Source organism: Dunckerocampus dactyliophorus, chromosome 15 (assembly GCF_027744805.1).
Source record: "Dunckerocampus dactyliophorus isolate RoL2022-P2 chromosome 15, RoL_Ddac_1.1, whole genome shotgun sequence".
Taxonomy (NCBI): domain Eukaryota; kingdom Metazoa; phylum Chordata; class Actinopteri; order Syngnathiformes; family Syngnathidae; genus Dunckerocampus; species Dunckerocampus dactyliophorus.
The window spans coordinates 10,111,806-10,129,211 of NC_072833.1; the positions used below are offsets into that span (position 1 = coordinate 10,111,806).

Below are 17,406 nucleotides of genomic sequence, written 5' to 3' on the forward strand. Positions count from 1 at the left end.
CAGCTAAAGAAATCCGAATCTCTTTACAAATATACTCTCAACATTTCATTACAACTCAGTACATGAATTAATTAAACATTTATATACATTATACTTTATTATATTACATTTAGTCGTAGTAGTAGTGTAAATGTGCCAGTAAAAGTGTTTACCAAAACGCTGCTCTGAAGGCAACACAATGCTTTTCCGGAAGTTGTCATTGCGCGAAGGTGTGTTTCCGGAAAACGTGGCTGTTGCTGCAGTGGTGGCTGTCATCTGGAGTTTAACACTTCTTAGATGAACACTTAAAAATTGTCTTTTACGCTCGGTGGTCGAGTTAATTGCCAAGATGATTTCTCTAACGGACTCACAAAGTAAGGATTTTGAATGTTCTCCACCGCTTGTGTAAAAAGAAAAACCCGGCTATGTAATTCCACAGCTAGCTTTTAGCATTCCCAGCTAGGAATGCAAGTTATTTATTGCAAGCCGTGCCTTAGGTTGCATTAAACAGCGACTCTTGCTTTATCACTTGTTTTGTGTGCTAAGGTTTCTGCATGTAGTGAGCATCTAAATGGCAGGGTTAAATCTGCTCATGGCAACATGCTTGACTGCATTCCACGCACTGCGTACAAAAGACAACTGTAGTTGTGGTTGGTTAGCTAAAAACAATACCTCATAATAAAATAGTGGAATAAGGAACTAGACATGCTGCAAAGAATAGAAAGTAAATACGTCAGGTGACCATTTCCAAAGGAAACGAGATTGGGTCTACGACAATGGGACGAGAGGAGATTTTAACATTACTTTGGAAAAAAAGTAGACTGAAATCTAAAAAATATGACAATATATTGCAATCTACTAATTTAATTTCTATGTTACATTCTTCCTCGCTCTGTGTGAATGCTAGCGACGCTGCCTCTACCCACCCAGGCAAAGAGACTGTATGACTGACAAAAGGGCTCACTCCGTCCATGCCGTTGTTCTATGGAACAAACGCACCAAGGTGCTGAAACCAATACATTGAGTGAACTCTCTTCTTGTTTGGAGGCGAGAGACGAGGAAAACAAGACGCACATGCACATGGCAATATATTAGAGCCGGCAAAATTTACATTTATTGTGTGATTCGTGAATTAATTTATCATTGTCCCAGGCATAGTGCATAGTACATTTTTTTCTGAACAAGACATCTTGTCACGTTTTATTCTTGTGGAATCTTGTGACATGAGCTCTTGTGACACCCCTAATAGACAGGTTCAGAGCTTTTCCCCCCATTTGTAAAATGTTGTTGCACCAGTGGAGTAGGGTTAACTTCCTGTTAGCTGGCCTGACCATGTTTGAGGCTTTTTAAATATATATGTAAGCGGGCTGTTTTGATTTTTCTTTATTTTGATAATTGCAACGAAATGTTGACGTACAGTATATGTTGATACCCTGTAGGTGCAATTTGACTGGCTTGGCCCCATTATTTGATGACATAATGATCAAATTTTTACAATTTTGTGCATGTGATTTTTAATACAAAAAAAAAGAAAAACAAAACAAATATTCTCTGTTTACAAATACAAAACTTTCTTCTGTTGCTTTTTTTTGTGTTATCTTTTTTATGCTACAAGCAAGACGGAGCCGCCCGTGAGTGCTTTTAGATGTCAATCAATCAAATCAGTCAATTAACAGAGGTGTTCCACATCAACTACAAAAATATTGCGATGAGCCATTTTTCTCAGGCAGTGTAATGTGAGAACAATCCTGTGAGTGATAATGATTGTTGGATGATGATGTGAAATCTGATGTCAGTGTGTGTTCAACAGAAATCGGAATGGGATTAACAGGCTTCGGCGTGTTTTTCCTCTTCTTTGGGATGATCCTGTTCTTTGACAAAGCACTCCTGGCGATTGGGAATGTGAGTGTTTGCGTTCTATTGTACGGATCAGTGATTCCCAACCACTGTGCTGCCGCACTCTAGTGTACTGTGAAAAATCATCAGGTGTGCCACGGGAAAAACACTAATTTCACTTAATTGGTCCAAAAAGGATTTACTACAAATAATCCATCTTTAGCGGAGTTTAGTGACAGGCACAACATTGAAATGCTCCTCCACTAGATGGCCGAAGGTACATAATGACCTTGCGTATTCACCTGTTTGCCTTTCATACTGCAACAGAATAAGTCATTGCACCTTGGTGGCGTGCCGTAACATTTTTCTCATGTAAAACATGTGCCTCAGCTCAATAAAGGTTGGGAAACACTGGTCTAGATGTTTGGACAGTTACTCATAATAGCAATATTGTTGCATTATTCATAGAAAATGTGACATTCTAATACAGTGCAATCCTTTTAAGTTGACCACCTCATCAAGTCCTTGTCCAGCGTGTTCTTCCTACTAAAAGTGCCCGCTTAAGTTGATGTCGACATACATGGTCGACCACTTTTGTCAACATAAAATTTGAGACCCAAAAATGTAATTTCTATGAAAAATCCGTCCGTTTATGTCGACACGCGTTGTAGTCTTGTTAACTTAAGCAGCAACATAACTGCTGTCTACGTAACATTAACATGTGCTCGCTATGACTTCCTGTTCAGTGCAAAATAAGCTTCAAAATACAGTATGGCGATATTAACCTGGATTCTACCTTAACAACTAACAAAATGCGCCCAACCATCCTTTTTCTATGCCGCTTATCCTCGCTAGGGTCGCGGGGGTATGCTGGAGCCTATCCCAGCTGACTTTTGGGGAGAGGCGGGGTACACACTGGACTGGTCGCCAGCCAATCGCACGGCACATATAGACAAACAACAACAAAATGCACCCGTTTATTTTAATTTTTTTGGATTGTTAATGACTGGAAAAAGATTTGCGCACGTGCAAAAGCTTTATTGTCATTGTTGTCAAGACGTACAACAGAATTATAAGCACCTCTGTTAGATGGGAGTATAAAATATGATATGAAAACAGAAGTTCTAGAATAAAAATGCACAAATGGAGGAAAACCACGCTAGCAAGGTTGAAAAATCCTTAATTATCGCCCATTCTCCGAATTTCTCCGGCCAAAGTCACATGTAAATGTGCAACCAGCAGCTAATTTCAGGTTCAGCTATGTCGACATCCGCTTATGTTGAAGTTGGTCAGCCAGTCCGATGGGCGTCGACTTTTAAACGGGCTGCATTATACATTCAGTATGTGAACATAACTCATACAATGCTAATAGTGCAACCAGCTGCAATCTTCTCTTTATTTTGCTCTTTCTGTTCATTCCATTTGTGTAAATGTTGTGAATGGCATCATAACACTCCTTTGTGTATAACCCGGGGCCCGTTGCACGAAAGTAGGATTCAGACATCCAGGATAAATGACTGAGCTGAGATCAGCCAACCCAGAACAAGAGCTTCTTGGCTTAATTGGTTGCACAAAGCCAAAGCCAGGATGAACATGCACGGATTAGTCAAGCCAGGTGAAACCAATCTTGGATCAGAGCGCGTATGCGGCTTCCTTACATAGACCCCGCTGTCGATCACGGAGTCACCGATTCACCACAGCAACGAGCGTGGCGTACATTTTCGAGTGGCGTGAAATTGACTGCAAATGTAACCCCATCAGACAGCATCTTGTAGATGAGTATTTGGATTTTTATGGGATGTGTATTTTATATATATTATGTGGGAGACTGTAAATGATCTATTAAATGATCTAATAATAATAATCCCTTATCCTAGTTTTGTGCAAAGGGCCCCAGGACTCTGAATACATTTGTCTATATAGTGTTTTAGAGTTGTTCAATTACTGTAGATGGTCTATGTAATACTGTACAATGTGTTTTTGTTCCCTACTAGATCCTGTTTGTTGCAGGACTGGCCTTTGTCATTGGCCTAGAAAGGACCTTTCGTTTCTTTTTCCAAAAGCACAAAATGAAAGCCACCGGTTTCTTCCTAGGGGGTGTGTTTGTGGTACTAGTCGGCTGGCCCATTATCGGTGTCGTGCTGGAGATATACGGCTTTTTCCTCTTGTTCAGGTAAGAGCTGACACAAAATACAGCGACAACGCCAAAGAATCTTAATGCTTAACTCCACCAGTGTGCTGCCAGCTAAAAAGTAATTATTGCACGAATTCTAAAGTTTGTTTTAAATAGCCGGTAAAAGCAAACCATCACAATCTTATTTTACATTTGCAGCCTTTGCCTCGTAGTTTAAATGAGTAGTAAAAGTGTGATGTAAACGAAAAAAAATGGAAATTGGAGTTACTTCGACACAGGGGAGCGCCTGACTCTTCAGTAAAGTATGAGTAACACAATTAATTTGATAGGAATTGTGTACAAAAAGTGAATTTACATCAGTAGCATGTAGCTGAAAGCATAAAGGATAAAGACTAACATGAAAATGACCAAAGACGTGAGACATTTTTACCACTCTGTGTATTGTTTTTGTTGCAAGACTGTCCATACGGCTAGGGGGTGGTATTGCCCTGCAACACATTCCTGTTCCCGTGCTTTAGTCACTGTCAAATGTCGTCAAAGGGTCAGTAGTTTTACTTATTTAGGATTTAGCTTTAGGATTGTTGACATTTTAATTTAAAAATTGCCTGTAGAGTTAATAATAAAGATTCCAGAATGATGACTAAAATGTCATACAGTGGAACCCGCTTATGTCGACCAACTCATCATGGTTCACCGCATTTCTTATTTCTAAAAAGTGCCCGCTTAAGTCGACATTGACATAAATGTGCAACTTTTTGTCGACAGAAGGGGGTCATTTCTATGAAAAATCAACCTGTTTATGTCAAGATGTGTTGTAGTATTGTCAATTTCATCATTAACACTAAGCAGCGGGAAACGACAACAGCAACATAAAGTAGATTCCATATTAATAAACTGAATATTTTAATGATAGAGAATAGAAAACATGTTTAGGACTGTATAAATACAAGTTTTAACATTATTAGATCCCTGTAGACATGAAATAACACCCCACGAGTCACTTTTGTACTCCTATTATTGTTTGTTTACATTACATTGCGCAGGCTATGGGATCACTGCAAGGACGTAACAGACAGCTGCTGCTAGCATAGCAAGCTACCGAGCTAACTAGTTAGCTTTACTTTTTGTAAACTTGAGATAGTGTTTCAAACGGAGTGGGGAAGAAGGACAAAGAAACCAAAAACGTACAGTTTCCACACGGAATGAGAAGCCTTTTTTCCATACGATTTCAGCCATGGCATGTCCGTCGCAGCGATGGCATGTCGGCACGGCTCTGCTGGCTCAGTAGCCAGTCTGCATGCAGTGTGGAAGGTAATGTAATCTAACGTCATGTCTCATTACTGATGCTTAGTGACCAACTTTTCTTTCAATATTTTTGACAAATAATAGGCCATAGTCAACCATGAATCATTTATTAATTATTTTTTGAAAAACTTGATATGGTGAGGGAACGATATTCAAACCGCAATATAGCGAGGGACGATTGTACCACTGCAATGGCATAGTGAACAATGACACAGGAGCTGCTGTCAGCCACAACTCACGCCACTCACTGGCACTCTCCACACTGCTAACCACGCTAACACTCAAGCACACACAACATCACAGATGCAACACTACACATAATCTTCTAAATGCCTTATATTTGTATTTTCGTTCATTTTGCCATTTTTATGATTGAAAATGCTTAATTTGGGCCAAGAATATGTACAGTTTGCTCATACAGTATACGCATATGTTTCGACCAATAATAGGCTGTATTCAACCGCAAAACAGTGATCATTTATGAATGAATTCATTTTTGAAAAATGATAAAGGTGAGGGACCGATGTTCAAACCACAATGTAGCGAGGGACAAGTGTAAAATATTATATGAAAACAGAAGAATCAATATAAAAATATGCACAAATGAAGGAAAACTGTAGGTTAAAAACTCCTTCAGTATCTCCCCTTCACATTCTCCGGCCAAAGTCTCAAATAAATGTGAAAGCGATGGCCAGTTTTGATTGTCGACAACCGCCTATGTCAACGTCAGCCAACCGATCCGAGGGGCGTTGATAATAACAGGTTCCACTGTATCTTTACCATATATGTTATGGAAAAACATGACTTCAAATTGAACAGACTGCCTTTGACATGTTCACTTCCACTGTAGCTTTATGCTGGGAAATAAACATCTGACAACGACAGCGCAAAACAAACAAACGGCTTAAAATTTGCAAGCAGCAGCAGCGTCCTTGCCAAGTACTCTCAAGTGAGCAGCTACAAGCAAGCATAGCTGTGGATCATAGGATTCCACCTACACGCAAGCCAATTCAGAAATAGTACGGTTTTAGCCAGAAAGGGTGTATCTGCGATGAGAGAAAGGGACATTCTGGTCGACCATGAATCTCCGAGGACGTTATCCATTCATTGTTTATGTGGACACGATGTGGGTTCATTCTTATGCTTCAAATTGTTTCAACTAGCTACTGTAAAACCAACCTACAGATAAGATAGATAGATACTTTCATCATGAAGGGAATTCAAACAAAATTCAAAACCCATATAAATAGTTTAAATTAAATTCAAGAAGTTATAGATATTTCAAGAAAAAAACAGCCTCCATGTGTATAGGTGACAAAATGTATGTTTATTAGTTTTAACATTTTAACTTTTTCTTATTACATTGTGCTCTTTTTTTTTCCCCAACTTTTGCTGTTTTTAGTTTTTTTGTTGTAATTGTATTTTTACAGTGTCATGCTGGCCACTTTCCTGCTGTATTACTGCAATTTCCCTGTTGATAATTCACTATGATTGAGCTACGGTGTCTTATTAGATGTGACACAAAATTACGCCTATAACACAGTGCTAAGATGTAGCTGTTTTGTTCAGATACCTTAGCACAGGGGTCAGCAACCTGTGGCTCCGGGATGCGGTCCTTCATCCTCCTTGTTGCGGCTACCTTTGCTGAGCTCGGTGATTTTTTTTTAACACCATCCATCCATCCATTTTGTATACCGGTTCTTCCTCATTAGGGTCGCGGGGGGGATGATGTAGGCTAAATGTGCATTTTCGAAAATCATTGGAAATATCCGACTCGCCGCAAGTCCGTGAATGCATCTAGACTGTGTTCTGACTGCTGACTGGATGAGCCAGGAAGGGGGCGGCAGAGTTGACGGGGTTTGGAGTTGAGTCTCAAGCAAGTTACTGCACAGTAAGATAAAACTATGTAATTAACGGGAGCATAGCAATATGTTTTATAACGAGAAGCACGCTGGAGCTATGTGTTCGGTGCCTGGGGCAGGCTAATCGCCGAGGTGGTGACTCCGGGAGAGGCAGATAGTGTGCTGCGGGAGTTGACAATATCACCCCGCTTGTGACTGCCGTGAGGCTGGGCAGAACAATACGTTTTTTCACTCTTATGTCTCCAAATACCAGTCCCTACATTTGTTGCTAGTTGCCTTTGGGAAAATAAGTCACCAAGAGGGTTTGCAAAGTCGCCAGATTTAGCAAGAAAATGGCCGAGTTGGCAACACTGTAGTAGTGATTCAGAAAATGAAGGAATGCCTCTCTCTGCAAAGACAGCCAAGGACAGGACCAATAGAATGGTTATTGATGGCAGTTCAGCTCAGACATAACCGCTATAGAGCAAACAACACTCATATGCAAAAATGTGAACTCTGATGAGCTTTTTTATGTTAAAGTTGGCTACATTTTGTTTTCATTTTAAACAAATACGAGAAACACTGAAAAAGGTGTTTAAATGATTTCAGAGTAGGTCTACACATGCTTGCTGCACTTTTATTTGTTTAATTATGTTGTAACAGGTAACATTTAAGAAAAGATGACAACTTTGACAATTATATAAGCTGTGTAATGCTTTGCGGGTCTTGGCTTTTTTTTTTTTTTTTTTACTAGAGGAGGAGGCAAAATGGCTCTTTTGATGCTACGGTTGTCGTCCCCTGGCTTAGCATATATTGCCCTACATTACATTGGCTTGATTTTAGCATCTTTAACCATACAAAATGTATGTATCAAAAAGTACGCTTTGGCTTATCGTCACTTTAGCTATACTGTACTGAGCAGCCAGGACAGAGACTACCCCACAGCTTCATCCAAATACATTTCCAGTTCTATGGCTTTCATCATATTTTGCAATGACCTTCTGTGGCGGCAGTCAAAAATGCATTCAGGTTTTTCCAAAAAAGAAAAAATCCCACGTGTTCATTAATATTCTAAGTTCCAGTACTTCTACATTGAACATAAATGACAACAAGGTCGATACCAACACTGACGTCTTTTTGTAGAGGCTTCTTCCCTGTGGTCATCGGCTTCATCAGAAGAATACCTGTCCTTGGCTCCATCCTGAACCTGCCCTTCATCAGTGCAGTGAGTATTTGTACAGTAGCTGTATTTTCTCACAGCATGACTTTTCTCACTCTTCTAACACCACACCCGCTATACAGTATACATGAAAGAAACACTTTTATTTCCTGGATGTCCCTGAATTTCAATAAAAACAGCAGGGTAAATGTGTGCTTTAGTCTCTGGTCATTTAGCGTCCTAAGATGTACATTTTTTGTCTTTTTTTTATTTTTTAATTTTTTTTAAGCATTCGTAAGGCTCTGAGGATAATCAGCAGGTGTGGTCAGTCACTGCCGATTTTCCATGCATGCTAACACTTTAATAGAGGCATCACAATAATAAGTACAGTCGTCCCTCGTGGTTACCGCGGTTAATCGGGTCCAGACCCGACCGCGATGAGCGAATTTCCGCAAAGTAGCATTCAATATTAATAGATGGAAAAATGTCCTACTTAGCATTGAAAACCTGTTTACGATCTTCTAAATAAGGTTCTTGCATCATCTAACAGCCCTATAGTCACCATATTACCCATACAGTCGATATAATCAGAGAAAATAAGACATATTAGACATAAATAAGACAACGTAGACTCACACGTTAGCAGTTACTTGTTTTTTTCTGGACAGCATACTTCCTACAGTGGGTATTGTCTCGTCAATGTATTGTAACGGCAGCTTTAAATGGCTTTGCACTCGTATTACCCAATATAGTAGCCTTAATAAAGTATATATGCCATTTAAGTCATAAAGATGTGTGGAGGACAGGAAGCGATGTCGCTGGATCAGAGTTGACTTTTAGCTTGTTTTGGGATATGGCCCTAACAGTAGCCCGTGTTGTTATTATGATTATTATGTTATTATTATTATTATTATTGTGTCTGTTGTGAGATCATTTAAACCTGCAATAAATGCCTGTTCTCGCGATCACGTCTGGTGCCTGTCTCACCAAACAATTACTGACACCTAGTGGCCAACAATTAGAATGCTTCTTCTGCCTTGTATTTGTATTTTCGTTCATTTAGGTAGTTCATTTAGCCATTTTCATGCTTGAACATGCTTAACTTGGGCCAAGAAAGAACATACAGTTTGCTTATACAGTATACGCATATGTTTCGACTAATGATAGGCCGTATTCAACCATAAAACAGCGATAATTTATTAATTAATACATTATTGAAAAAAGTGATAGAGTGAGGGCACAATGTTCGAGCCGCGATGTAGCGAGGGACAACTGTATACGAGTACATACAGTAATGTGAAAAAATGAGGACACCCCATTAAAAGTCAATACAGCGGAACCCGTTTAAGTAGACATTTTTCAGGTCAAGATTTTTCCAACGTAAAGTATGTGCCTTGGCTTAATACAGATGAGAAACAGCTGTAGGGCAAAGAATGACACAGTACAGGACTAGTACGGACTAGTTTATTACGCGCAAAATTGTAATTTAAAAAAAAGACAGTATAGGAAAGCAGGTAAAATTTGGGTGAAAATTTTGATCAAAAAGCACACCAGAAAGCTGGGGCGTTCAAAAACTTTTTTCTTTCTTACTAAAGAACAAAATATTTAATGAGTTGTCCTACTTTTTTCACATGACTGTAAATTGTAATATTTAATGTATTCCCTTTTATCATAGTTTCACTGAAGGCACACACCACAGGTTACTTTGAGAGTGTGTATATATGTAACTTTAGCATAGTGTAGCGATGTGGGGAAAAAACGTAAAGGAAGACAGCTATGATAATGTCATATAATTCAATCAATGTGTAAAATTGATACCTTTTCATCAAATGCCCAGAGACTGAAATACAAACATTCAACAAAGTGTCCCCTTAAAAATGAAGGCTTTACTTTTAAGCTTGATTGCATTTGACATCTACATTTTTTTCTATTTTACACAAACAAACAATGTTACTATGCCACTGATTAACTTCTTTACGGCATTAGTAGCAATCTTAGTTCAAACTGACAGAGAACAGTCACTTATTATTCAGTGCAGTAATAATAATACATTTCTTTATAAGGACTATAATTGAAGATGAAACCAAAAAGCGAGCTCTTCGGCATCGACTCGACGTGTTTTGTGACTGGCCCCACCTCGTTTTTGAGCAGCATTGCCCTATATTGGGAGAACGACAAGCTTAGGCTTCCCATCAGTAGAACTGCTGCAATTCAGCGAGTCATGTCACTAAAAAGTACCGTATCTCAGGCTGGGATTGAAGTCAGGACAGGGAGAAAGTGGAGAGCATCTGAGACTGGTACTGGTGGGAACAGTGATTGGGGAAAGTGGAGGCTTGCATGGCAAGATAACATGGCGCTACGACAAGGCAAATGGCCGGGACAGGAGAGCGCCGATCCAAGCGTGCAAGCCATCGGGATGGCTGGAATGCAGCAGCAAGATTGGACTGAGCTCTGAAAATCTGCATATTGATCTGGAGAAACTGGTAGTTTCCCTGGAATTCACTGTTTCCTGGTAGGACCACAGGGCCAAATAGGCTGAGCCTGTTGAGGGTCCGCAGGCCAGACCTCCAATGCTGTGCTCATCACATGGAGCAGGAGGCAAAGAGCTGTCAAGAGGCCACGGAAGCAGCAGATGTGGCTGTGGATCAGGAGAGGAGATTAGTGGATAGGTTGACACTCCATGGACACGGGCTGTTCCTTGATGACGCTCAACAGGGTCACCTGGGTGTGAATGGATTGTTTTTGAAAAAGCACTAAAGGGCCCCAGGTAGATGTACAGGTGCCACCATTACATTCATGGATATGAATGCCATATTCATTTTGGGCCCTAAATTATTTATTTGAACCAGTCTTTTTCAGAAGGGAATGATTATGCAGCATACATCTTCAATGAATTAGGCGCATACATTCAGAGGTGGACTTGCTGGTGTGTTTTGGATCATTGTCCTGTTGCAGATCCCAAGCTTGTTTCAGCTTGAGGTCACAAACAGATGGCCGGACATTCTCCGTCAGGATTTTTTGGTAGACAGCAGAATTCATGGTTCCATTTATCACAGCAGGTCTCCCAGGTCCTGAAGCAGCAAAACAGCCCCAGACCATCACACTACCACCACCGTATTTTACTGTTGGTATGATGTTCTTTTTCTGAAATGTGCCGTTACTTTTACGCCAGATTTAATGGGACACACACCTTCCAAAAAGTTCTACTTTTGACTCGTCAGACCACAGAGTTTTTTCCCAAAGGTCTTCGGGATCATCAAAATGTTTTCTGTCAAAATTGAGACAAGCCTTATGTTCTTTTTGTTCAGCAGTGGTTTTTGTCTTGGAACTCTGGCTGTTTTTGCGTATCTTTCTTATGGTGGAGTCATGAACACTGACCTTAACTGAGGCAAGTGAGGCCTGCAGTTCTTTGGATGTTGTTGTGGGGTCTTTTGTGATCTCTTGGATGAGTCGTCGCTACGCTCTTGGGGTCATTTTGGTTGGCCGGCCACTCCTGGGAAGGTTCACAACTGTTCCATGTTTTCTCCATTTGTGGAGTCCCAAAGCTGTACAAATGACTTTATAACCATTTTCAGACTGATAGATGTCAATTAATCTAATTTAAGTTATGTTTTAACACGAAGGGCAATCACGTTTTCATACAAGGCCGTGTAGGTTTGGATTTTTTTTTTTCATCCCTTAATAATGAAAACTTTCATTTAAAAACTGCATTTTGTCTTCAGTTGCGTTGACATTGACTCATATTTACATTTGTTTGATGATCTGAAACATTTAAGTATGACAAAAATGAAAAACAAAAACAAAAAAGACATCAGGAAGGTTGCAAACACTTTTCTACACCACTGTGTATACCCCCCCCCCCTTATTTAAATTAGTTGCTTTCCTGGCACAGACCCAGCATATAATCATAGACCCAGAATGTTCGATGGATGGAGGTCAGGGCTTTGGGAAAGCCATTTCAGAAACTTAGTTTTAACCATTCCAAACCCAGCTTCAATGCATGTTTGGAATCAAACACCCAATTGTGTCCAGGTTTCAGGCATTTGGCTGTTGATCTGAGGCGAGGCACACTTTGTATTCTTCACTGCGCTGTACCGAATGCGCCGTACCAAGAAATCAAATACGAAGACATGCACCATTACACCAAATTTGGTCTGTTTCAATAACATTCCATGTAAATTTTGTTTGTCTTATTCCCTTGTGGTGTGTTCCTTTAAGTCATGCATGCCTTCCATTATAACTGTAAGGATCGTGGCCTAAGTGTCACCCCCAAAAATGAAACTTATCATGTTTTTCTTTTCTTTTTTGCCAGTATGTGGACAAAGTGGGCGAAAGCAACACGATGGTATAACACAGACATCTTTTACGCAAGGACGGCTTTGTTTGAACATAAAAGGTTTTTACACAGCAGCAAAATCTGCCATGGGGCCGTTTTGAAGTTGCTGTGGTGATACATACAGATCACGACTCCCTCCTGCAGACGGAAGATGAAGAAAGACTGTTACGTCGCTGGTCGCCACTGCTGATTCATAGTTCATTGTACCACAATCTGTTACTCAAATTCTGTGTGATGAGTTCCCCATTGAGTGAATCTTTTCATGACGTGGAGGATTGACGGCATCCCGAAAGCATTAGAGGTGACGTGATCACTAACGTGGAGCTTTAAATCTGAAACTTTGTGCCGCAAATATTGCCATCTTGTCCTTTTTGTGCCTCCTCTGGTGCATACACTGATTATTTTATCGGAACATCCAACCCACACAGTATCAACCATCAAGCGTAAATGTGCACACATTCACAAGGATATGCACTTTTCGCATCATTAGCCCCTTTTCCACCAACAGTTACAGGAACTTTATTTACCTGGGCAAAAATAGTTCTTGGTAATCTGTGTGCTTTGCATTTCAAATGCACCCGAAAGTTCAGGGTAATTTATACAAATTGGGCTGATGACGTACGGGGTATTGTTTTACATAAACCCGTTTTCCACCAAACTCCTGGGAACTGTTTTTTTTTTATTTTTTATTTTTTTTTTACCTGGGTTGTAAAAAACATTCTTGGTAGTCTGCGTGGCTTGCATTTCCACCGCACCTCAAAGTTCAGGGTAATTTATACGTATCAGGCTGACGCCCCCTTCGTCACATATATTTTTACATTAGCCCCCTTTCTACCCAAATTCCAGGAACATTTTTACAAAGGAGTATCTGAAATTTACGAGAATAAAGTTGTAAATGTACGAGAATAAAGTTCTAAATTTACGGGGGAAAAGTTATAATATTACGAGAGAAAAAAAGCCAGAGTATTACAAGAATGAGGTCATAAATTTACGAGAATAAAGTCGTAATATTACGTGTCATATGTATCAGAGGGAAAATAGAGCATAGGTCATCAGGAAGGAAGGAAGGAAACTTTCCTCTTGCTTCAGGCAAGCTTTTATTTATAATGTGGCAGCATGTCTAGCCCTTCTCGCTTCTGCCATCGTTATCCCGCCCCCTTCATATGCCCAAAGCCAAAGGTCACATAAGTCCCCCCTTTTCATATCTGTCACAGGCAATGCCTGTTGCGACGGAGTATTAAAATAATTTGAGATTTCGAGAATAAAGTCTTAAATTTACAAGAATAAAGGTTGTAAAAGGTTGTAAAAAGGTTGTATATTTACCCAAAAAGTTGGAAATTTACAACTTTATTCTCTTTGTTGTATTTTTTAATACATTTGTTCATATTTTTTTGTCTTTCAATTTGGCCCTGATGCTTTGTCGTACTTTTTAACTCGGCCGGGAAAAAATGTAAGAAAAAATGATTAGTAATATGTGTTCAAAGTTCAGCGTAATAAACAAAATAAGTTGACGACCTATGGGGGAGTGGTATATTTTTACTTTGGGTAAAAAAAAAAAAAAGTTCTCTGACATAAAATTTCCTGGGAATTTGGTGGAAAAGCGGCTCTTGTCAGAAGGAGGAAATGTTAAGCTCTACGGAAAGTTTTTCTCCCGAGTAATTTTAGTGGAAGAGAGAGTTTTCAAAATGAGAAAAATTCATGCGGTGGAAAAGATGCTAATTGTATGTTTTAAAGTTGGAGGCTGTGTAAATTTCTTCTCAGTGTGAACTCGCTTATGTACTCAAAAGTACAGCAGTGCGCTGAATGAGACAACCAGTGTAAGTTGGGATTCATTGTGATATTTTGGCAAATTAAATGAATGACATTGCAGTAGGTTGGTATAAGGTGTTTTGAGTTTTTCATTGGAGGAAAAGTATGTATTTGGGTTTTGCTCCCGTCAAACTTTGCCATCCACGGCATCTCCTTTTAAATGTCATGTTTCACTTCATGTATAAAACATCTATGGGGTGACACTGTACATGTTTATCACCAGGTTGCCCCATTAACGTACAAATTGTCTGTACAGTATTTTTTATGAATATTTGTCCCTAAACAAAGAACGTTGTCATTTTGCTGGAATCTTGTTAAGAACTACAGGTAAGCTCCACCTGATCATTTGACAACCTAACTCTTCATATGTATACAGTATGTACATATTTATCAAATTGAAGTGGTGGATGTATTATTGTCAGGGGTGTCCAAACTTTTTCCACAGAGGGGCCGCATACTGAAAATTGTTAAAAGTATTTAATTTAGTGTTAAATTATTTCTAGTGTTTTTAGTATCAACGCTTAAACTTTTTGTTCTTACAGTACTCCTTTTTGCTCTTTTTTTTGTTGCTTAATTTTATTTTTAATATATGCCTTTCGTTTATTGTGGTTTAAAAACAATGATAACCTGTACAGTTATGTTTCAAAAACCTGTTACAGGTGGGGAAAAAATACCGTAAATGAATAAATAAATATTACAGTTACATTTAAAAAGTAAGTTAGGGGAGAAAAAATACTTTTTATATATAAAAACAAAAAAAGTTTTTTTTAAATGTGATGATTTTTTACAATTAAAGTAACATCTGCCAAAAATTGGGTAATATACAAATAAAGACACTTATAAACTTACTGTGGATGTATAATGTAAAAAAGAAACAAACCTGTTATGCGGGTGCTGTTTTTGTTTTTTTTTAACGTAAAATGTTCATTGTACTGGTTAGATGAGAACGCACAACCTAATAGTAATATATTGTTACAGCATTCATTCTTTCATGCATTCACTTTATATATGGCTGGTATATTATAGAATATTTATGTTAATATACATATTCATTATGTAATCATTATTACATGTATAGACTCAGCTGGGATAGGCTCGACGTTCACTGGTGACGCAGAACAGGAAAAGCATTTATATACGTTCAGTGCCAATAAAGGAAATTTAACTTTATGGTGGATTTGTATTTTTTTTCTATCAAATCACATGATAGTCATTGAAAGACAAAGGAAGTGTATACATTCACAAAAGCTGTGTCTCAAATGAATACTTATGTGAGTACACTTACAAACTAAGTGTAAGTACGGTAGTACGCGAATTGAGACACACTCAATAGACCCCGTTTTGGGTTCGTAGCGGAAGGGGAGGGACTAACTTGAAATGTGCGTCTGTGGCACTGAAGTCTATACTACCGGAAGGGGCGTCCCTGCTGACCGCATGAAGCCATTGGTCGGCCATCTTGCTTCACCCAAAAAAGCACACACGCATACACATACATGTATCTTCATTCACTATATTATGTTTCGGTATAAAAATTAACACGAATTAACAAAAATTCCATTGAAACAGGGAAAATTTACGACACTCAAATCTCAAAATTTCCCTCCGGTTTAAGTTTTTTTCCCTACCTCTAAGGTGTGAAATTACAATGCATAACAACTCAATTTCAGTGATCACAAGGTATTTGTTATGATAAGGATCTACGTAGTATCAAAGTTGAATGCAACGCATACCTTTAGAAGATGATCGGGAAAGTCAAATATTGTTGGAACTGCATTTTGTCCTAATCTAACAGTCTGGCCGGTCCTGTCGAAGTTCTCCTCGGTGAAATTACTTGAACAGAGTTGCGATCTGGCTGCAGGAATCCACCTGTCTCTCCGCATATTTACTACCCATTGCTTTAGAAGTTGAGCATTGTAGTGGAGAAATCTAAAGGGGAATAAGGGGTAATTTACAACTACTTAGACGAAAAGATGCTTACAGATTTAAAGTATCTATTTTTTAAACAATTTTTATTATTTATAAGCATTTACCTACCTGTGAAATATAAGTCCCTTGTCGCGATTTTCACGAGTATCACGATTTGTGCAATTAATAGCAGCACCAGACGGCATCTCGAACTGAAACATATGCAGTCATACTCACATCATATTTATTTGAAATACATGTTTAAAAATAGACAATGTATTTTCATTCATGTCTAAAATGTAACACTTGCTACCATTTGCTAAGCCTGTTATAAATGACTGTACTTGTAAAAATGAAGTCGAATACAGTAAATCATTTTAAAGGCAGCATATCCTCCCTATTCATCAGTCTTTGCAATTAATATGGAAGATGAACATCACAAGAGCAGTAGTTTCAGCACAATGCTGACATGTTAAACGCTGAAAACGTCATTTTGTTTACCAAATTATCATCTGAACTTGTCCATACTCTTGTTCGGCGTTTACTGTATGTGCTTGTAAGTCCATGATTGCTCCAAAGACAGACGCAAGTGAAATGTAAACACATCACATGAACACAGGTACAACCATTCATAGAACACACAAAATTCCCCAATAAAACATGTGCGTGATGTACACAAACACAAATAATGACTTCATCTTGTTCCATTTATGTACGTATTATGAAGTGTTATGTATTTACACAATCAAGGTAGTAAGATCAAAGTGAAGATCGCGTTGTACAAAGACTTAAGACTTTACATCCAAAAGATGGTCTGCTTGCACAAATAAACCAATACGTCCGACTTACAAACCAACCAATATTTATTAATAAATTAATACATACTCTTCTCCAACTTTGCGCCGCAATGCTGACATTTTTAATGGCTGGACGGAAGTGCGTAAAAGAAACTTGGGAAATGATGGGCCACGAAGGATGGTTTGAATGCAGACTTATTTTCAACAGAGAAGGACACATTTGGAGGAGCATTCGCCGACTTTCTAATTTGAACAGCCTTCGCGCGGGAAAATGACGTCCTGCAGCCAACAAATGCGGACTAGTA

At 38.9% G+C, this 17,406-nt stretch overlaps 1 protein-coding gene across 2 annotated transcripts; it reads left to right on the plus strand.

Moving 5' to 3' along the window:
- The first annotated feature begins 205 nt into the window (after window positions 1-205).
- On the plus strand, window positions 206-14,473 carry golt1ba (golgi transport 1Ba). 2 transcript variants are annotated; one of them, XM_054753628.1, is made up of 5 exons: window positions 206-353; window positions 1,790-1,881; window positions 3,810-3,988; window positions 8,239-8,320; window positions 12,567-14,473. In XM_054753628.1, exons 1-5 carry the CDS (start codon window positions 329-331, stop codon window positions 12,603-12,605), a joined length of 417 nt encoding a protein of 138 aa, XP_054609603.1. In that variant the 5' UTR covers window positions 206-328; the 3' UTR covers window positions 12,606-14,473. The 2 variants fall into 2 exon arrangements, with proteins under 2 accessions (XP_054609603.1, XP_054609604.1); XM_054753629.1 differs by lacking the exon at window positions 12,567-14,473 and adding an exon at window positions 8,544-8,575.
- Window positions 14,474-17,406: the final 2,933 nt, after the last annotated feature.

Excerpts from the sequence above, each read along its gene's own strand:
- golt1ba (XM_054753628.1), top strand. The coding sequence starts at position 329 with ATGATTTCTCTAACGGACTCACAAA. Across the intron at positions 354-1,789 it reads TTCTCTAACGGACTCACAAA|AAATCGGAATGGGATTAACA; the intron begins GTAAGGATTTTG and ends TGTGTTCAACAG. Across the intron at positions 1,882-3,809 it reads CACTCCTGGCGATTGGGAAT|ATCCTGTTTGTTGCAGGACT; the intron begins GTGAGTGTTTGC and ends GTTCCCTACTAG.